At 47.9% G+C, this 21,839-nt stretch overlaps 1 protein-coding gene and 1 long non-coding RNA gene across 17 annotated transcripts in view; one reads left to right on the top strand and one right to left on the bottom strand.

Annotated features, from left to right (window-relative positions):
• The window catches only part of RAD51B (RAD51 paralog B), a 672,310-nt gene that overhangs the window by 98,417 nt on the left and 552,054 nt on the right, over positions 1-21,839 (bottom strand). For 6 of the 16 annotated variants that reach the window (XR_011432062.1, XR_011432063.1, XR_011432055.1 and 3 more), the window contains one exon: positions 20,094-21,723. The exons of 8 other annotated variants lie outside the window; for them this stretch is intronic. Coding sequence is in view for 2 of the 8 variants with exons in the window: in XM_005605269.4 (XP_005605326.1) it covers positions 21,707-21,723 (17 nt within the window). In the remaining 6 variants the exon portion in view is untranslated. Of the gene's footprint in view, positions 1-20,093; positions 21,724-21,839 lie in introns of those variants that run through there. 2 more of the 16 variants (XR_011432058.1, XR_011432054.1) reach the window with 1 other exon arrangement.
• Positions 16,726-17,678, top strand: LOC138920606 (uncharacterized). Its single transcript, XR_011432064.1, has 2 exons — positions 16,726-16,928; positions 17,405-17,678. It is a non-coding gene; the product is annotated as an uncharacterized lncRNA (long non-coding RNA).

Here is a 21,839-nt window from a genome sequence, read left to right as displayed (position 1 = left end):
GAGCACAGTGGAGGTGGCTTAGCTTTGTTGCACCCACTTCAGGAAAGACCACACTGTGGGCTCCATGAAGTGCCCAGCCTCCAAAGGCCAGCTTCTGGCAGAAGGGAAGAGGACCTGGCCAGGCAGGGTGGGCCGAGGCTGTCCCAGAGGGCCCAGTCCAGGCAGGTCCAACACAGCATCCAAGGCAGGGCCTCCTCACAGGTGCCCTCATCCCCCGGATCCAGCCTGGAAGAGGCCCCTAGAATGTTCCCTGGCAGCTACAGCTGTCCAGTCTGAGAGAAGCACACTGAAGGCATCCACAGAGGACTCTGTCCCTGCCTGAACCGGGCTTCTTGCTGTTTCTTGGGTGGACAGGGAGGAGAGGGGATGTAAGCAAACACTTGAATAGGCACCACAGGGGCCAACACACTTTAAATTAAGCTTCCGATGCTTAGAAGGGCCAGGCTTCCCACATTTCCACAAATCCACCCCCCCCACTCCCCCCCCACCCCCCCCGCCCGCATGCAGCCCCAAGTGCTGTGCTCAGTCTGTCTGTTCTCTTAGAAGTGCGCCTGGGAAGCCTGGAGTTATTTGTTTCCGAAAGGTAGGCGCTCCTCAGGTGGGTGGTCTCAGCATTTTCTGTGTGTTTAATTCCCTCCCTCTCTTTTCAGGACCACTGAGGGGTTTATTCTCCCTCTCCCAGCAGTCCCCAGGGGTTTGGCTGCCCAGGGCATCTGCGCTGGGTTTTCCCACAGGCCCCTGCAAAGGCAGCCCACTTGCCTTCAGAAAGCCCTGGAGGCCCCATGAGGGGAGCGGGGCTGCAGCTGTGGGCCCCTCCCTCTGCAGCAGGCTTTGATCCATTTTTGTGGGGGCTGCGTGCAGCCTGACCTCCCAGCTCCAGCGTCTCTCAGGTGGAAAGTTCTGTTCAGCCTGTCTGTGGCTTCAAAGGCTCTCCCTCCTTGGGGCTGGGATGAGACTGATAATGGCTCTCATTTTGCTGTGGGGTGACCTCCCAGCAGCCCCAGCTTTCAATTGACAGGCTTCTGCTCTTTGCTTGGGCTGCTCTGGCCGAACTCAAACCACCTTTCTGGTTGAGGAAGCACATTGACGTCCTCCCCCATCCAGGCTCCTTTGATGGCTCAGACATGGCTTCTAGCCCAGACAAAGGTGACTGGGCCGTTGCAGCCGGCACCTGGTAAATCAGACTCTGGCTGTCAGGCAGGGTAGGCATCCGAGAGAGCCAAGGACCCTCTGAGCCTGCGAGTGTGTCAGGAGGAACCCTCACTCTGCCCTTCGGCCTCTGAAGTCGGGGCTGAAGGAAGCCATGCTTTCTGCTCTAGTTCCCTGCAGGAATCCAGTGCTGGGGACCATGGGGCACACCGCCCCGCACCCAGGCCTGACGCTGGGCTCAGTTTAGCAAGGCCACCAGTCCTGAAGTTGACTCCGTTTCCCGAGATCTTGGGCCACTCACTGCCTTAAGTGGTAGGCTCTAGGCCAGCCAAACTCAGGAGGATCCTTTTACGGCCTATTATTTCCAACAGTTGTGGCCTCGGGCCTCAGTTCTCAGCCCAAGGGGTAAAGCAGGGGACATTTGCGGCTCCTGCCCCACACCACCGCTGACCCTGTGCTCGGGCCTCCCAGCCCCCTGGCCTCGGTGGAAGGACAAGACCTGTGTGACCAGGGCTGCTGTCAGTGGCTCTGGACAGGTTGCTGTGTCCCCAGAGGTTCGGCGGGGCCTCGGCGTGGCCGCTGGGCCTCAGCAGCTGGGGTTAGGCTGCACGTTGCCCTTGGTTTCCTCATATTTAAAATCAGGGTGGCCAAGGGCAACAGCAGTGGCGAGGAGAGCATCCTTCTCCCCCAGCCTGATAGCCCAGTGCTCTTCCTTCCTTTTGATCGTACTCAAAACAACTCCTGCAACAGAACAATGAGCCGGGAGGAGGCCGGAGGGGAATTTATTATGCTGTTGTCCTGTGGCCCAGCCTTGCCTGACTTTATCTTGCACAGAAGTCTGCGTGGGAGGAAACCTGCAGGCCCTTGGTCGGGCTCCCTGCTCCTGCACTCCTTCCCACACGGCATGCCGGAGGGACTGGGAAGAGGCTGCCATGTTAGCTGCACCGCAGTCTAAGCGGCAGCAAGACGGGGATCAGCCTAGATCCCCCAAAACTCTGACCGCGACCCTGTGAAACCACAGAGACTCCCTGCACTTAGAGCGTGCCCGAGTCCATCCTGACAAAGAGAGGGCCCCACACACGAACCAGTGCCAGACAGGACCTTTCCAGAGCTTCTCTCTCCAGCCAGTTTCCTCTCTTCTCAGTCCCGCCTGGGCGAGTGAGTTATGCCCGGATGTTTGTGGACTGCCCAGCTTCTCACATAGGAAAGGCCACTTGGTTAGGCGTTTCATCTCTTCCCCCAGCGTGGTGGAGAGGGGAGAAGGGCTCGGAGCCTTGGGCCTGAGAGGAGCTTGATCAGTATCAGTTCTGACAAGATTTTCCCCTGAATGTGAATGTTTTACCATCCGTCTGCTGTTGGCAGGGTCTAATGAGGTCCTTGAAGCAACCTTAATCTCAATCAATCCATCACTCAAACTGTAGCGCCAGTGGTGCTAATATTCAGAAAATAAACAAATCCTTTCTCATCAGCCAGCCAGGTGCTGTGGGGCGCCGCAGGACACTGGACCGACTGTTTCTGTGGAGCTTGAGTCTCTGGTACTGCTGCGGATCAAGCGTAGGTAGACCTGGGCTTGAGGTCTGGCTCCATCATCATTCACTGAATGACCTTGAACAGGCTACATGCCCTCTCAGAGCCTCAGCTTGCTCATCTGTAAGATGGGCATGAGAATAGTCCCCTTGTAGGATTATTTTGAAGATCAAATAAGATAACGAATGTAAATTATCCAGCATGTGTTAAACGGTCTATAGAGTGTGGTCATTACTATTACCACTATTTCATATAGGTGTGAGGGTCTGATCTGACCTCCTCTGATCCTGAGTAGCATCCTCGAGTGAGCCGTGAGCCTCGCTCTCAACCATGAGGAGCAAACACATGAGGAACACGAGAGGAAACAGACTCGCAGCACAAGGGTAACAAAGTTGCCCTCAGACACCAGCAGCAAACCCAGGCCCTGAACTGGGTTTTCTAGACCTCCGGATTCTCTCGCTCTCCGGTCACGTCACCTCTCCATGCAAACCCTCTGTATTCATTTCCTGGGGCTGCTGCAAGAAATCATCACAAACCTGGTGGCTTAAAACGGCAGAAATATATTCTATCAGTTCTGGAGGAGTCCAAAATCAAGGTGCCGGCAGGGCCAAGCTCCCCCAAAAGCTCTCAGGGATAACCCTTCCTCGGCTCTTCCAGTCTCTGGTGGCTCTTGGGATTCCTTGGCGGGGGCTGCAGAACTCCAGTCTCTGCCTCCACGTCTCTGGGCCTCTTTCTCTTGTGTCTCTTATAAGATACTTGTCATTGGATTCAGAGTCCACCTGGGTAATCCAGGAAGATCGCATCTCAAGATCCTTAGCTTAGTTACATCTGCAAAGGTCCTTTTCCAAAGAAGGTCACGTTCACAGGGTCTAGGGATTAGGACGTGCACATATCTTTTGGGGGGCCACCATTCAGCCCACCATACCCACTGATCCTGACAAATGTCCCATTGGATTATGACTAAAAAGTCAAGACGAGAGCTCTCACTTGTGGCTGGTGAGGAAGGTCACTCCTCTCCATGCTGATGTCACAGGTTCTCCACTTGGCCCCAAAAAGGGAATGGGGTCAAAAGATTATCAGAATATAATCTGGCTGTTCATTCTTTATGTCCTGGCAGGTGGTGAAGACCAGCTCCTCCTGCCCTGCGGAAAGCCGAGACTCCCCTGTGTTCAACGGCAGGGCTCAAATCAGAGCTGTGTCCTGGGGCCTCCTGTTCTTAGCCAGATACACTGGGATTTCAAAGCCCATTGTGCCCCTGAAGGCGTATGAGTGTGCTGTGAAGACCTATTTCCAAATGGTATGGTGAGTCTCCTTCCTGCCAAGCCCCACAGGAAGCATGAATTCTCACAGTGCTCAAACCTTTCCCCTTCTCCTCTTCTCCTCGCCATCCTCCGGGGGGCCCACACCCACATGGAACATCCAGGAGACTCGACTCCTCTCTTTTCTCAAAGGCCTCCTCGGCCTGGCTCCCTTCTCAGGGCCCTGCTCCCCTGAGGCTCCTCCCTTCCCTGTTTCCTCTTTCAGCCCCTTGTTTAGCCATAAAGATCCATGTCTAATAGAAAGGACCTTGTCCCAGGGGCACCCAGGCCTTTTTCAGGAAGACTTTCCCCCCAAAGTTGCTGACACTTGAGCTACAAGACTGTAAGGAAAGAAAGATTACAATACAACAGTATTTTTTATTCTTCCAATCAAATAATACTTATATACAGATTTAACATAGGCCTCAGCTCCTTCTAAGCGGTTTCAAGAAAAACCCAATTCTGTGCCCTTTCCCTCTGAGGAGTCTAATTCAGCGGGCTCTGCTGATGGCCTTGCCTTTCTCCCCCACAGCTACTATTAATAACTTCGCTTTTGTAGCTTTCTCTTTAAAGATGTTCCTCCTATTTCTGGCTCGCACATGTTGATGAGTGGCATGTGTAGAGTTCAGCTTTCACAAATGTGGGAGCTCTAAATACCGGCTCACGTCCTTACAGAGTCCCGCATGTTTACTGGAAAAGCCACTGTGACCCAATAGTCTTGAGAACAGGTAGTAATGAAGATGGACCAGAAAGAAGGGAATATAAGACGTGGCAGACAAGGAAATTCTCAAGTCTGTTCCTTGCTTAGCCAAGGATGGGTGGCAAGGAGACAGGTGAAGTCCATTCTGCTCTGGACCATCCTTCAACTTGTACTGAGGGCTCCACTTTCTTCCCTATCCCTGTGAAGAATTTGCATCTTCACCCATAGACTGTGAGTTCTGTGTGCACAGAACATAGCCCTTGAGACCTGGAGAGTCCTCAGACCACATTAGAGTGTGAATCCCGGAAGGATAAGATCTACACTGTGCTCGTACATTGCTAGCGGAAATGTAAAACAGTTCAGCTATCAGGAAAACAGGACCGCAGTTCCTCAGAAAGTTAACATAGAATTACCACATGACCCAGCAATTCTACTGCTAGGTATATACCCGCAAGAACTGAAAACAGCCACTCAAATAAATATCTGTACACACACGATCATAGCAGCATTATTCACAAAAGCTAAAAGGTGGAAAGAGCTCAAATGTCCATCAATGGGTGAATGGATAAACAAAATGTGGTGTATCCATACAATGGAGTATTACTCAGCAATAAAAGGAATAATCCATGATACCATGTGGATGAACCTCAAAACATTATGTTAGGGAAAGAGGCCAGACAAAAGGCCACATACCATATGATTCTATCTGTGTCAACTCCGGAACAGGTACATCCATAGAGACAGAATGCAGATTGGTGGCTTCCAGGAGCTGAGAGGAAAGGGATTTGGAGAGCACTGCCTAATGGGGATGGGGTTTCCTTTTGGGGTGATGAAAATGTTTTAGAGCTAGATAGAAGTGGTGGTTGCACAACACTGTGAATGTACTAATTGCTACTGAATTGTTCTCTTTAAAATGTTTTATGTTATGTGACATTCACCTAAAAATTATAATAAATCATGATAAAAGTTAGAAACGTAAAAAAAAAATCGACTTCTGTCCTGTGTACACACAACCCAATCCCTGCTCTCACTCTCACTTCACATTTCCTTCCTGGGCCGACCCGTGTGCCCGTTGTAAGTGCTTGGGGACTGAATTGGCTTCTGGTGCAGATTACTGTCAGGCTTGCTCTTGATCCCACTTCTGAGACACATCCTCTAAAATTCCATGACTAAAGCTGAGTCTGTACAGTGGCAACCAAACATTTTAGCAGAGAACAATGGGTGTGGGTGAGAACGCCTTAATAGCCAGAGTGATCTTTCCCAATATTTGTCTCTGTGGTGGTAAAGCAGATTTTCCAGGCAGCATTAATGAGTTTGTACATTTCCATGTCTTTAAGAATTTCTACTGGCTGCAAGAAGAAAAAGAACACAATGGCAAGACACCTAGAAAAAGATGTTCAAGGTCTGAGTAAAACCCATCCAGGGTTCTCTTTGAAACTGTTGTTTGTTGAAGTTATAGAGGAAGAAAGTTCATTCTCCCATTCTATTTGCTCCAACTTTTATTTGAGGAATCTAGAGAGAGCTTTCAGTTTTGTGCTTCCAGAACAAAGACGTTTTGGGACTTAGAAGAGAAAAATGTCTCTAAGGAGAACTGGGGACATGGGGACTTCCCTGTTAACTGGGCAGAATGCTGTGAGTCCGATGACTGAGCTGTCGTTTATTCATGCACTCCCTCATTCACTCACTCAACATGGGCCTGCCATGTGCCAGCAGGCAGTGGGCTAGGCTACTGGCTAGAGTGGCCAGAGGAGACCCCGTCCCTGTCCTTGCTGCATTTGCAGCTCAGTGAGAGAGCAGGGCAGGCACACTGGGAAAGTCATGGCCACACTGCAAGTGCTCAGACAAAGGCAGAGAGCCACAGGAACGCCCGGAGTTACTTCCTGGGGTGACGGGAAAGGCCTCCCAGAGTTGGTGACATCTGAGCCCAGAGTTGAAGGAAGACTGAGACAGAGGACGAGCATTTCAAGTATGTAAGCGCAGTATCCGCAATGGCCCAAAGGCATGGAAACAGGTGGTGCATCTGGGGAGCGGGGCATTTGGAAGGCTGGAGAGGGCTGCAGAGAGGAGAGCAGGCTGTCAGGGCAAGTCAGGGCCAGGCTGGGAAGGGTCTTACATTTGACCCAATTCCTTCTGCTGACTTTGGCCTTTTCTTGAGAACAACAGCCAAATATTTATCATAAATCATTTCCTTTAATCCTGTCAATAGCCCTTTTATACAGATGAAGACCGTGAGGCTCAGAAAGGTTAAGCAATTGCCCCAAAGAAGGCCACAACCTCACTGGAATGTACAGCAAATGCCCAGAATGACTGAGAGGTTGTCGCTGGAGAGGCAAGGAAGAGGATGGGTTCAGGGGGGGACAATGGAGGCTTTACCTGCCATCAGTACCATTTCATTTCTTAAGCCAGGATGGGTGCAAGGATGCTCTTTATAACTTTTTGTAGTTATGAAATTTTCCTAACTTCTCAAGCCACTGGACTAGTGCATTAGGGTGGCCCCTCTGCTGGAAAGCTCACAGTGTGTGGAGACTGAGGGGCCTTGGAAGCACGGGAGCTGCCCTTTAATGTTCCAGTGCCCACTGGGCTCCCACTGCGGTGGCCAGTAAGTTGCTACGTTTTTATTCCCTTTGCCAAGGTCTCAGAGGCAACACTTCTACATAAAAAGCAGGACCGAGAGGTTTGGCGCTCCTGGCCCTCAGGCAGATGGTTCCTGGAACTCAAAGCTTCCCAATCGGGGAAGTGCAAGGCAAGGGGTGAGTCTAAGCCCCACTCTGTGTCCTCAGGGTCGGCTCACAAACTGCTGGACGGACGGCGCTCCCAGTTCTTTTTCAAGTGAATTTCCCTTCAGTTCACTGTTTGCTTTTCCTGCCAGAGCATCCTGCCCCCTCCAGTGCAGTCCTGAGGAGGAGACCCAGCCCCTGCCTTCCTGGTGTGCAGAGCTTTAAACAAGAGCCCTCTGCCCATCGGACATCCTTACCATTTCCAGCTATTGAGTGTAATCAGGTGTGCCAGGATCTGATTTCAAAGCCCAAAGCCAAGGGAATCAGAGGAATCCTCTCTCCCTGTTGCTCCAGAGGGAGACAAAGGGGACTGAACAAACAGGATGTGCTGAGAGCTGCACAGAGCACTGCCCCAGCAAGACGGGTGGGCGGGATGCAGGGCTGGAATCGACGGCCCGTAGGCTGGGGCGTTGGCGTGTGTGGTTAATCATGCCCAGGAGAAACAAGGAGCAGAATAAGAACAGACACAGTGATTCATCTGACAGCCTCTCTGGATGGTTCTTGATAGTCAGTCATGCTCTTCCAGGCTCTGGGAAGTTACAGAATCCCTGCCCTATGAGAAGATCCTGACTCTGGGCATGCACCTTGCAGAGAATGTTGATATTTCCAGAAATGAGAGAGAACCAGCCGTACCTTGTGGGGCAGCAGAGGAGTAGTACTCAGGGATCTACGAGCAAGTCAGGACTGATGCAGGCGGCAGGTGGGGACAACGTTGCAGCCCAATATTCGGGTCCTGGTGGATCTGTTTGTTTCTCTCTCTTCTATCCCAGACTCTGATTGCTGGGCTTGGGAACTTGCATCTAGTAAACTCTCTCAATCATTAACTTGAGAAAGTCATTCCAGGGAACAGGACCCTTCTGAGATTTCCTCCTCTCCTTCCCACTGCCCACAGTTTTATATGAGAGAAATCAGAGATTAAAATAGTACTCATCAAGACCAGACTTGAAGGCAGACAAAGGTCATTGTTGGCAACAAGGGTGGGAAGTAACTTCCACTGGGAAGGGGTACCCCTGGGGGTAGACTGACCCCCTCACCAATGCAGAACTCCTGCCCCTGCTTCATCATCTTTCAGAGCTGCTGTCACTGGGACTTTTCAACCACGAGTGTTTGGAATACAGGCTACAGGCACTTCTGGTTCTTAGGGTTACTTGGCATCCTGTGGATGAGGCAAGAGGGAGAAATGTCCTCCCATAGACAGAACAGTCCCACACAACTGAAGAACCGCTCCCGCCTTTTACTAATAGAGCAATACTGGTGGACTCAGTCATTTCTGCCATTCAACTCAACCCTGAGCTTCTCCAACCTAAAGGTTTGGACATGAAACCTCCAAAAAGAGTCTCTGAGAGGGAGAAGCAGATTCTAAAGGCCACTACTGGTTCTAGATGAAATAAAAAGCACCCAGAAAATGAAAACCTGCCTGGCACCTATAGTTCATCATTGCCTCTAAGGGCAACTCTGAAATAAACTCAAAAGTTTCCAAAAGAAAATTTAATCTGGCATCAAACCAGAATTTTCTACAGATGCTTTCTCCCAGGGCTGGAGTTCTGGAAACTAGAGATTCAGAGGCCACCTCTCAGCTTCCATAAAATAGGTCTGGACATATATTAAGTTGCTTTGTCCCTATACAGTGTAAATAGCTGGCAGGCTACACTTCAGCAGTAGCTAAGGAAGAAGATCCCAGCTAAGAGTGGGTATAGAGAGAGCACAGTGAACGTGCTAGTTATAAGTGATTTCTGTTTATGTAAAGAGACAACATGACTAGAGCTTTTCCTTAGTATGGCCAGAGTGGAAACTGAGTGTGGGGGCCTTGGGACAATTTTAGCTACATTAAATGGACTATCTAGGGTTGTCTTTGCGGAGGAGGCAAGGGGAACCCAGCAAATATCGGCCAGATTCTTCTTAAAGGGAGAGACTTGATGAATCCATCACTCACTCATAAGCAAACCACCTTCACAAAGAATTTAAATTCTAGGGAGATTATGAGCACAAAGTTGCGATGCCTTTCAGAACATGATTTATGATTCAGGATGAACCACTGCTAACTCTGGGGTTACCCAGCCAGGGAGGGTGGGAAAGGCAGGCCCATTAATCACAAGATGGCAGGAGGCCCCTCCAGGTGAGCCAACTGCACTCAGGGAGGAAGTGAGCCCAGGTGGAGAAGAGAAAGACAGGAGAAAAAAACACCCTTCCCCTTGACTCCTGGTGTGGCCAGGAGACAGATCTGCTTGAGGGACCCCCGGAGGGATGGTCTAACCTGCATTTTCTCTCAGAACCAGAGTGACTGGAGCTTGCTCTGCCACTCACTTGTTGTACAACAGTAACCAAGCTACCTAAACCCGAACCTTGGTCCTGTATTTGTAAGATGGGGTTAATGGTACCTGATTCAGAGGGTTATTAGGGAAATAAGTGAGCATTGATTGTTCCAGGCCTGGTATGAGGTCTTGGAGAGACCACAGTTAAAAGGCTGACAGTTTCATGAGGTCACTTATGTAGTGATCTGGGCACGGACACTGCCCACCATATAGTAGCTGCTCAACAAACACACTTATAAATGTTGTCCAGCCTGAAATCATTACAGTCATGTTGTGTGGAACAAAGAGAGAGTAGGCTTTGCTGAGTGGTCATGGCTGAATGGAGACCTGAATGACAGCAAGGCTCCATCCTGAGATCTTTGCTCCCCACCTTCTCCTGCCATCTCTACCAAATGGGCACATGCTGTGCGTGAGAACCCTTGTGCCAGGCCCCTGGACCTGATATTACACAGCACATTATAGCTTCAAAACTGGTTTTATGTATGAGAACAAATGTCAGCAGTTTTCTAACTTGCTCATTGGAGCAAGAGTTATTCCATGGAGAGCCTGCAGGGATGGTGGGAGAGATTTTTGAGCTCATATCCCCTTCAACTGGAGAAGCCCTTCTTAGATCAGCTTTATGCCCTGGACCTTTAAGATCCAACTTAGGGAGTGCCTTCGAATGTGCCCGACACTGCTCTAGGTGCTTAGGACCCTCAGTGAACCAGTCAGAGACGCCTGCCCTAGAGCTTCCACGGTAGCCAGGAAGATGCACAATGAACGGTAAACGTAATGATCTGTTTATTATGCTGGATGGTGATGCGTGCTTTGGGAAAGTAAAAGTCGAGCAGGATGGGGGTAAGGAGAGTGGGCTGCAATTTAAACAGGGTAGGTCTCATGGAGAAGGTAACATTTTAGCAAAAACGTAGAGGTGAGGGAGTCATGCCAATATCTGGGGGAAGGCGGTGAGGGTGTCAGCTAGCATTCCAGCAAAGGTTCAGAAGGGCAAAGGCCCTGAGGGGAAGGTGCCTGGTGACAGGAGGAACAGCACAGAGACCGGGGTGGCAGCAGCAGGTGAGCACTGAGAGGTGGGAGAGCAGGTGCAGCTGAGCATGTCAGGCTTTCCAGGAGGGAGGGGGGTCTTTGCTTTCAGTGTGAATGTAAACAAGTTACTTCAGAGTTCTGAGCAGAGGAGTAGCACAATCTGATTCGTCTTCAACTGGAGGGCGGGTCAACGCAGTAACCCAGGTTCAGGCTGCTGGGGAAGTTTGGAAAATCACCGGTTTCTCCACACGGTCACCCTCATGGGCCCCTTTGGATGAAGACTAGGCAGATGACTTCTATCCCCATTTTACACATTGGGAACTTGTGACTCAGGGAGGTCACAGGGGTTCTTTGAGGGCACAGAGCTGGAAGGTGGTGGGCTGGGGACTGAAGTCCTGTAGCTACCCCTGGCTTGGTCTCGGATGGATTGCTGGACACCAGGAGCTGTCTGCTCCACAGCGTCCACACGACTTTCTCGTGTCCTTGAGGACTGTTTCAGTGCAGAGAAAGGACTACCAGGCACACATTTTGGTTTTCCAAATTGGTATTTTATTTATTAAAGTTACACATTGAAAAACCCAGTTTTCCTTTAGGCTTTAAAGTTCGTATTACAAATTTTATTTTATTCTAGCATAGTCGTAGATGCTCAGCACAGGTTTGTGGACCAGGTCCTCACATTTCAAAAGCCCCTTCCTTGCCTTTGCCTCAACAATGAACCCAATACATTCCACCTAGCACATCCCACATCATCGTCCTGCAGTAAATCACACCAGAAAGGAAGAGGGAGCCCTGCTGATGGCCTGGGGTGGAGGTGCAACTGGGCCAGGCTCGGCTAGTGGAGGGGGCACGGGGCGGGGGGTGGGGGGAGTGGGGAGGGGTGGGGGCTGACTTCCTGCCAGGTACTGTGCGGTGAGGGCAAAGTTGCAGGCTGGTTTTGCTTCTACCATGTTGATCAACGGAGGCTCAAGGGGCAGCTTTGCGGCAGAGGGCCCCTCGAAGCCCCTCTCCGTCTACTGTACCCCCACATTTTATCTCTGCTGGCCTAACTCCTCCCCTCTCCCTTTTGCCTCTCAGTACTCCAGGCTTTCCCCTTCCCCCTCCTTCCCGCCGCCTCCTCCCCTCCCCTCCCCCCCCTTCATTGCTCTCAGGAGCTCTCCGCCCTCCCTTCCTTCCAAAGCCCACACTCTTTGTTGCTGAATTCAAGGTTCTCAATACAATAAAGCTTTGATGATTTGCCCCAATTGAGGAGGAATGTCAGCTTAAATTAATGAAGGGTCTGAATAATAGAATTTTAAAGCAAAGTTTAGTTGCTTTCACGTTGTAAGACATCCTTTCCAGGGAGAAGCCTTCGCATTTACATGCAGTAATGGCTACTGCTGAGAAATGGGGCAATATGTCTTAGAGACTCTTTTAAACGCTTTCACAGAAAGAGCCCTTTATAATTGGCATATACTTCCTTTCAGTCTGAGTGTTTCTGCTCCTAAAACCTTTCATTTTCAGCGACCACCGTTTCTTTTCATCACCGTGATTTGACTGGGCTTCTCACAGATCCACCGCAGTTTCAACTCCTGAATTTTTTATGCCAGAGACATTTCTACAGGAAAGTCTCTTTAGAAATGTTTAGTTTTCAATTACATGAGTAATACATGAATACATTCTCTTTGCAAAAAAACCTTAAAAAGCAATAAATGAAAATCTTATAAATAATAAAACAATCTGTGTCCCAGTTTATATCACTTTCTTTAAGGTGGTACGAAGGTATCATCTAAAACAAACTATCTTGCCCAAAATCCCTTCTTTGGGGTCCTATCCCAAAAGAACCAACCATCTACAGCTGACTGGGTCTTGCTTTCTTGCAAAAATAAGGACTTCCTGAGGTAGTGCAGGCTCTCGGCTCCTGCTCGGTACGGGTAGGCCTCAATCATTGGCATCTCCTTGATTGTATCTCTGCCAGGAATACTCACCAAGATGAAGCGCATACGGCAAATGCTAACAATGACTAAATCTAGACAAGGGTACTTGGGTGCTCATTATACTATTTTTGCTACTTTTCTGAATGTTTTAAAATTTCATAATAAGAAAGCAAAACTCACCAAATTCTAAGACACCAAAATGGCCAAATGACCCTTAGAAGGACACAGGACCATTTCTAATTACTGCTGACCTCCTCCTCCCAGGGATTCCCAGCCCTGCTCTGGGAAGGCTGAGCCTCCTTGTTAGGCACAGTAACGTGAGCAACGCATGCTATATTTCTCAGCAACGCGCAAGCCCCTCTTGGCAAGCCCTTTCACGTATATTCTTCTTTTACTCCCACAACAATCCCTTGGGGGCTAGGAAAGGCAAGTGTTGCCCCCATTTTACAGATGAGGAAACCACAAGGTTTAGAGATGCTGCCTAATAATTCTGGCTCAGTTATTGCTTTCTTACTAGGCAGTAAGCATTGTTCTGGGCACTACATGGATTAACTAATTTCATCTTTACAGCACTGTGAGTTACCTGGGTGACTTGCCCAAGATTACAATGCTAGTAGGTGGTAGATTGGAACATGAACCCAGGCAGTGTACTCATGAGCCCGAGCTCCTGAACACCCACCTCCTCACATGATGACATTACAGACACCTTTCTAGTATTCTAAGAGTAGAAATCTGGCAGCATCCAGGATTCATTTCAGACTGTAAATGTGTTTATTTGACCCACACAGTATTTTATAATTTTTGCATTAGTTGCCATAATTTAAAGATTTATTTAAAGAAAGATTTCATCTGAAAATCCAGATTCTGGCTTCCCTTAAAAAGTCAGAAGTTCTGGCAACATTAGGTGGGCATCCCACAAAGTAACAATTGGCTGGAGCTGAGCACATGCTGCCCCTTTAGGCAGGGTGTTCTTTTTCCATTTTGTCACAGTCCCCACTACTCCCTATTATTGTACCTGGCCTCCTTTTAGGACTCTGTTAGCTGTCTAGCATGACATTTGAATTTGCAGCCCCTGTACTGTAAAAAGCCACAACTTCAAAGAAATAGAACGTAATGTCTGTCCTGGTGCTGTCAATGTACTACCTAAGTCATGTATTCATCCATCTGTCTATCCATCCAACCATCCCTTCATGTATCCATCCATCTCTCTTTTCACTCTGTCTACCTCAGTCACCCTCCCTCCCTAGCGGAGCTATTTTCAAACAGACTGCACAGAGTCACACCTGCCATTTCTTGACCAGTATCTACTTCTCTCCCACTCAGGATTAGAAGGGCGGCATCAGAGGATGGGAAAGGATCTATTGAAGGAAACAGAGTTATGGCAGGTGTTAGGGACTGAACTGTGTCCCCCCCCAAATTCATAGGTTGAAGCCCTAAGCCCCAATATGACTGTATTTGGAGACAGGGCCTTTAAAAGGAGGTAATTAAGGTTACATGAGGTCATAAGAGCAGGACTCTAATCCAGTAAGACTAGGATCCTTATAAGAAGAGGAAGAGACACTAGCAGCACACACAAAGGAAAGGTCATGTGAGGACCCAGTAAGAAGGTGTTCGCCTGCAAGCCAAGGACGGAAGTCTCAAGGAAAACCAAACCTGCTGGCACCTTGATCTTGGACTTCCAGCCTCCAGAACTATGAGAAAATAAATTTCTGTTGTTTAAGCCATTCTGTGGTGTTCTGTTATGGCAGCCTTTGCAGACGAATACAGCAAGGAACTGTTTTCCATGTGTACCCCATCCACCCTGTCCACTTTCCCAGACCCTGGCCCTTTCACCCTGCAGAGGCAATCACCTAACACCCAAGGCCATTTGGGTTAGTTACTAGGAAAAGTGGTGAGCAATCCCCATTAAGAAGGTCTATTATTTCTCCAGAAGTGTGAATACCACCATCAGGATGGGCTGGGAGGGCAGGGAAAGGGCTGGGAAGATGCCACTAAAGAATTCCACCAGTGAGATGCACTCAGGACATTTCACTAAACCCCGTGTACCTAAAATAGGGAGGTGTTGCCTGAAGTTCACAGTAGAAGGAGACTTTGAGCTGAGATGTGGGCATGGAAAGTATTAGCAAGGCCCATGACAGCTTAAGGAACACTGAGAACTGCAGATCCATCCAGCTGCTTGGTTAGGCTCGGCAAGCTGGTTTTGTCTGGAGAGTCTAAGCCCAGCTAAAACGAGTGATGGTCAGAATAATTACTGCAAAATTGGCTTCATCCTAAGCCTTCCTATGGGTTTCCTCCAGGTGTTCTAGTGAGAGAAGCTTATGTTATTAACACGAAGATAGGTGGTTGCTGATTAACCCCAGAGGGGCCTAGAGAACTGGGATAAATCCAAACTGGCTTCTGCTCCATCTTTGCATCACTTTCAAGCTGTTAGAGTGGCGATGACTGTAGAGTTGGGATGATGGTGTTGGAGACGCTGGACAAACCCCCGATGAGTTCTCAGATCCTAGGGGACAGCCAATGGTAACAGACTTCAACCTCAGATTCTAAATGGAATAAGCAGAGATCTGGAAATGATCCAGAGGAACTGGCTCTAGAATCCCACAGCGGCAGGTTGAGAAACACCATCAGAACTACCTTGTCTGCCATAATAGGCTCCTAGGGAAACTTTGCGATTTTAGTCAGTAGATAAAAGTGTCAGTCACAGGATAAGGTTTGACCAATGATTTAATCAACACTGACAAACTCAGAACTCAGGAAAGGGCAGGGAAATAGAGTTGTTTAGGTTTGCTTCTAATTCACTTCTAGCCTCATGTGCACTGAAAAGAACGTGGAAATACTGACATTTGAATGGAGACGGTTTGGATTGGCCTTTTAACCACTTGATGAGGTATAAAGGCAACAGTCTCTAATGAACAAAAGGCAAAGCCACTATCACGATCCAATTTTTCCCCGGCCCTCTAGTTGACGTGTGAATTCAGATAAAGCAGTTTCTCTGACTCAGTTGAAATACCATAACAGCACACATGACCAGTCCTCCAAAAATATCATGAAGATTGTGAAAACTGCCAATGAAGAGCTTTGGGCATCTCGAGAGAACACGATTGGCAAAGACCGTAGCCGAACAGAACTTGTGCTCTAAATCTTAGTTTGAAAGTAAACAGTTTTGGACTTCTTATTCAGGGATCTAGGACCAGGACTCCAGGAGGCTGGCTGGACAAAGGGGAGGGTCTGGGATGGGGACTATGGATCCTCACGGGGGTCAGAAGAAGGTCTTGGGATTAGTGGAGCTAGAATATCTTCCTTCAGGGCTCAGTCAAGCTTCCCCAGTGGAAGTTTCTCTTGCTTCTACTGATGCCTGATTTCAGGGAAAGGGAAAGTGCTCCAAAGATTAAGCGAAAGAGGAAAGGTGCTCTGGTCCCATGGTGGAAACGGGATTTTCTTTAGCTTAGAAAGGATTTTACTTCCATTCCTCCTTCCATACCACACCTTTCCCAATCTTCCTTATATTATCAAATAAATTTTAAGAGCTCTTCCTTCCCACTCACTTGTCCTATACCTCTGTGATTGGGCACTTCAACAAGGAGAGAAGCAGGATACTGGAGTCAGGGGTCAGGGGATGAGCAGTAATGGAGGACTAGGCTGTGACAGGAGAGATCAGTCTACAGTGACAACAAGGGAAGAAGCAGCAAGAGAGAGTGAGTGTCCTTGTAGCAATCCAGTTAAGGGCACAAACAGTGCACTGGAGTCATCATTGCCTCACCCTCTCGCAGCCCTCTCATGGAAGTTGCCTTGCCCACATCTGCTGCTGCTTAGGCAGCCATGCTTTCACCTCCTCTGCCTCAGTCCGCAACTGACTAGCTGGCTAGTGACCAATGATATTATCTGAGACAAAACAATAAGATGAGGCTGAGCCAGTGAGATTGTCTCTTAGGAATTTTAACTAGGAAATACCAAGGGAAAAGGCCAATGGGAACTGAAGTTGAAAGGCTGCGGTGTAGAGAGGAGCTCAAGAGACCAGGATGAGCCACATGCAAGCTGAAGTTCTGAGTAAGCAGAAGTACACAGTCTGTAGGGCGCGTCTGCTGGGAGAGAGAAAAGCTTCAGGTAGAAATGCAGAGAGAAGCAGAGACTCCAAGGTACTGAATCCCCAGGGCTGCCTCTGTCTCCTCAAGGCTTTCCAGTTCTAGGCCACCTGTATCCTTAATGACACCTGTTCCCTTTTACCAGAGGTAAGTGATTTTTCTCAATCAAAAGAACCCAGCTATAACTGTTTCTACAAGTTCCATGTAGGTAAGTTGAAACTGAATTATTATCTAAAGACATTTGCTTCAAGGTGAATGAGTAAGCTGGTTCCCTAGGCAAACGTGGCCTACCACCACTGCTTACTTGGAAGCATCTTGTGTCCTTGAGACTAGGTTTTAGGCAGAAAATGGTGTGACCAAATTTCTCCCTTTGTTCTTATGATGTCAGTGTAGGCAAAGACTATTTTTGAGTCCTGAAGAAAGAAGGTCTTGGGATCTACAAAGAACTGGTTTGGTCTGAGAAAGCAAAGTCCTTTTTAAGTTACTAAGATCCAGTTCTACAAATCCCTCAGAGGGAAGCTTTAAAACCATGACGTTTTACTAGTTAAAAGGAGCAAAGAGGTGTGGCAGCCATGTTTGTTCGGCGACAAGATCTCGTGAATCATTTCCCTTTCTGATTTCAGGACTCGGGAGCCTGAACTGGAAGGAAAAGCGAGAGCAGCTCTTGTTAATATGAGCCCTCATCTGTCATGTCCACAGCCTCTTGGAAATGTCCCCCAGCAAGGCTGCCATCAGCACTTGACTGAAAACACATGGACACGGCCCACTCAGAGCAGGAATTCATTATTGGAAGAATAATAAGGGAAAGTTTTTTTTCCTCTCTCTCTGCTGCTGGGAGAGCTGCTTTCTGGAAAAGTCACAGGGCTTAGAGGAAATTTGAATCATGTCTGGTAACAAGGGGAGGAATGAAGGCAGAAGAGCATGCTTCCAGGAGACTTTCACGCAAAGCATGACAGTCCTGGGCAATTCAAAGTGAGTTGTTCCATCTTAGATGTATTACTGAAATCAGGCCATGGCTCCTTTAACCCACACTCTTTCCCAGAGTTAGAGTCTGATGGCTCCAAGGGAAGAGTACTCAGAGTTAACTGGGTTTCCCTGGCTTCTCTTCTTTTTCAAAAATGTCATCTGTGAACTCAAAAGGGCTGTAAAACTATCTGGTCTTCCTTCCTTAACACTACCCCGTAAGTCTTTGATATATGCCAGGTAGTCCAAGGGAAAGGAATATTTAAGTAGTGAATACGAAAGAAGAAGACATGTGCCAGCTCACTGGGTGTGGCAGAATGTGGTCGACCTTCCGAGTGTTCACCAACATCAAGTTCTCCTTCCCTCCTGAATGCAGGGGAGGCTTGTACTTCTCATCTCCTTGGAGTTAGGAGTGGACACATGACTGCTTGGCCATGTGAGCAGAAGTGATGGGTGTCATTTCTTGGGGAAGCACTTAATTGCCAGTGCACAACCTTTCTCTTTCCCTCTTCCCCTACTGTGGCAATTGTGGAAGTGCATGTTGATACTGAAATGAAATACTGAGTCATTACATGGAGGAGCACGTTCCTAGGGAGAGTCCCTCAGACGTGCATAGACTTTAAGTCATTGTGATTTCAGGGGGCTGTTTCGGCAGCAAAACCAAGTCTGTTCCGTCGTATGCTCAGTATTTATTGGTCCACTCTCCTCCCAGGTCTATTTGGAGTTCTGGAGAACTTGTGCTCCATGTGAACCCTGTCCTCACTGAAATTCAGAGAAGTAGGCCTTGTGCCTTCTCTCATACTTAGGACATTCATCTGAGAATGTGATGGGCTCCTTCCTCTCATTTGAGCAAAAGAGACCTCCACTGAATTCTCTAGTGGAATAAAGTCCTTTCACAGCCATAGGACAAAAGTAACAGAAAAAAATAACACTCCCAAGTGCTTCTAAGACCACAGCTTTTTAGGGCACAATCATTTTGCACTTCCCCTTGACTTCATTTCCCTCCCCTCCCCTGGCTCCCACCCGCCAATTACCTAATCCTCAATCTCCATCTCCAGAATTCTCATTTGGTAATCCTGGACAAACTTTTAGAATCCTCTCTGAGCAGTAACTTTGCTCACCATATACAACATAAAAGACACTGTGCATGGAGTTCAGCACTTCTGCCTTAATCCAGAAATGCTCACTCTGTGGGTTGAGAGGGACCACATTCTTCTCAATCTTCACCAGGACTGCAGCACATCAATATAGCAACTGGGAGGCTAGCACAATAATGAGACAGAGTTGGACTCTGCCATACATATGTATATGTACACACACACTAAGAAAAAAATCACTGCATCACATCCAAGTTCAATAAAAGTAATTAACAATACAAGATGCCTCACTAGCATCTCATGGGTGGCACCGATTTGGCAGATTTTCAGTTCATGAACACCACCTGTGTTTTCTTTCTTGCAAACATTCCCTGGGGCCACTTTCCTGTGCATGTTCCTCATCTTTAATAATGGTGAAATGAGAATACAGTGATGGAGCCCCTACTGTATTCTCAGCACCACTATCCATGTCTTCTGTAGCCACTTCTCCCAGTGGAATCAAACCACTAGCATTGCTCCTAGTGATGCTTTTATTTGGAAAATATTCACTAAGTTCCTATTTTGTGTAGAGTGTTGGACTGAGCACTTTAGTGAACTGAGGATGACCAGTGAATTGAGGAGAGGTGGTAACAGATGTGAACAGAATTACTACTCGGGCGAGGATGAGAGAGGAAGAGGCAAGATGGCCTGGGTTCAGCTCCACCTTCCATCACTTTCTAGGAAGAGACTGAATTTTTCTTCCTCATTCCTCATCTGTGAGGAAAGAATAATGCAGAGTCCTACCTTGTGAGACTGTTAGGATTAGATAGGCTTATGCACATACAGTGTGTATTAAACCTTGAGCCGTACTCAGTCAATATTGGCGCAATGTAAAGGCAGTGCTTCGTCCTGTCCTGGCAGCATGGCACGTGGGGAAAAGCCCTGGTGGGCCCTGGAACAGGAGAGCATGGGAACCGGTTTGTTAATCACTGGGTGGAGAGCACAGTCTCAGTGTTTCCTGGGGTCAAAAAGATAGTCACAAGGAGGAAGCCATTTCATCTTTGACATTTGGGATTGGGATACGTTTTCCTGGTATCTTTCTCAGAGACTTTTGAGTGCCCTGTTTTAATGTGGGAACTGTTTAGCTTTTCTTTCTTGGTGGACAATGAAAGTAGAGAGAAACTGAATTAACAGTTACAGAGAACAAAGCACCTTTCTCAACTTCTCAAATGGTCCCTTGAAGTTTCAAATGAGCCAATTCATGCAATAAGAATTCATAGGAAATGTACATTTAATCAGCTGCAAAAACTCAGCTTGATTTTCACAACTGTTCTATTGAAGACACAACTTCTCAAAATGCACCTCATTCAGAGGGAGACAAATGACCACATCTGGAAGGCCTGCATCCCCCACTTCTTCTGGGTCTACCTAAATCCTCCTCACCTTCTGATGCTCAGCTCATCGTTTGCTCTCCAGGAACACCTTCACTGATTCGTTCCAGCTGAAATGTTCCTTATTTTGCCCTTGCAGCATGTGGCTTGGGCATGGATTGATCAGATGACTTTATTTTATTCTGTTTTAAACTATAGTTAGTAGGATATGAGTCTTTCCCATTCCTTGTCATACAGTGCTTGAGAACAGGGCACATATCCTATTTTTTGAGCTTCACTTTAGCACTTGTACGTGCTCAACAAATACTGAGTTGTTAAAGGATTTAGTCATTCTACCATTCTTCACTGATCTCAACCTACTTTGTGCACAGCACTCTGCTGGGCACTGATAAGAGACACTGCATAGGATAAGGCTTAATTCTAGCCTGCAAAGCATGTAAAAACCTCTGAAGGGGGGCAGGTACAAAGTGATTCTATAGAGGACAGCTCGGGGGGGTCACTAACAACTTGGGTAAGAGAGGTCCCACTGCCAAAGCCTGGGAAGATTTGATACCTGGCTTTGAAGGGGCTTCAGCCCCCAAGCCTTGCACTGAACCCGGCCTTGAAGCTTTGTTGGAAAACCTCATGGCAGTACTAGGGGGTAGGCTGGGTGTTCTGCTGGAAACAACTCAATTATCCCATAGGTCACCAGTTCATTTATTTGCTAATTGACTGGCCCAGCTTTGGGCTTTAAATCTAAAGAAATCATTTCATCCTTTATTAAATACTGCATGAATCTCACTCTTTGTTCTGCAGGGCTATACACAATATACTAGGGAAACTTGAATTTACACCACAATAGTTGTGCTACTAATGACCTTCCAAATGCCACTAATACCATACATGTTCTGCTTCTCAGTTGGATCCGAACCTGTCAGTGAATTCTGAGCCCATTGACCTCCCTCTGACACAAGAGCAGACCCCCATGCCCATGTCCGCCCCAGCCTCCCCTATCTTTCCATGATTTCATTTCTGAATCAGTTAGTCTGTGGAGACCCCAATTCCTTTACACCTACTCTTTTTATTTGGTGGACAATACTTTATTCGGAAATGTTCCCTCCTGTAATCACAAATCCTGTTAGTCCTCCTCCTCCTCTCCCCAGGGGGATTGTGGGCTTTAATTAATTAATGTGGTTAAACCGCTTTGAGGTGCCTGGTTGAAAGGTGCTATATAAGTGCAAATTATTATTATTATGGCTGTTGACATCCCACAATGGCAAAGCCTTCAGCCCCACGCATCTAGAGACCTGAACAAAGGCTTCTTCATCCTCACCTTCCCTGCTAGGTCTGAGATGGCTGGCTCAATGGTATGAGGGCAAATCTGTTACCATCTCAACAGCAATCAACTAATTAATCCCCATTATGTTGGCTTCCGTTTCCTTCTTCCAAGCAGCACAGTCCTGTTTCATTTCACAAATCGTGCCCCCATCGGCTCTAGACAAAGGTCATAGTGTCCCTATGGCCTCTGTTGGCCTAAAGGGAAAAAAAAAGAGGGAGAGAAAAAAAGTTTGAAAAAAACGTTGTCGTCATTGAAATGCACACTAGCAGTCTAAATAAAACTTTCCTTCCAGCAGTAGTCCACTAACATA

The sequence above is a fragment of the Equus caballus genome, chromosome 24 (genome assembly GCF_041296265.1).
Source record: "Equus caballus isolate H_3958 breed thoroughbred chromosome 24, TB-T2T, whole genome shotgun sequence".
Taxonomy (NCBI): domain Eukaryota; kingdom Metazoa; phylum Chordata; class Mammalia; order Perissodactyla; family Equidae; genus Equus; species Equus caballus.
The sequence above is the reverse complement of the archived record's forward strand: the minus strand, read 5'-3'. Positions and strand labels throughout refer to the sequence as shown.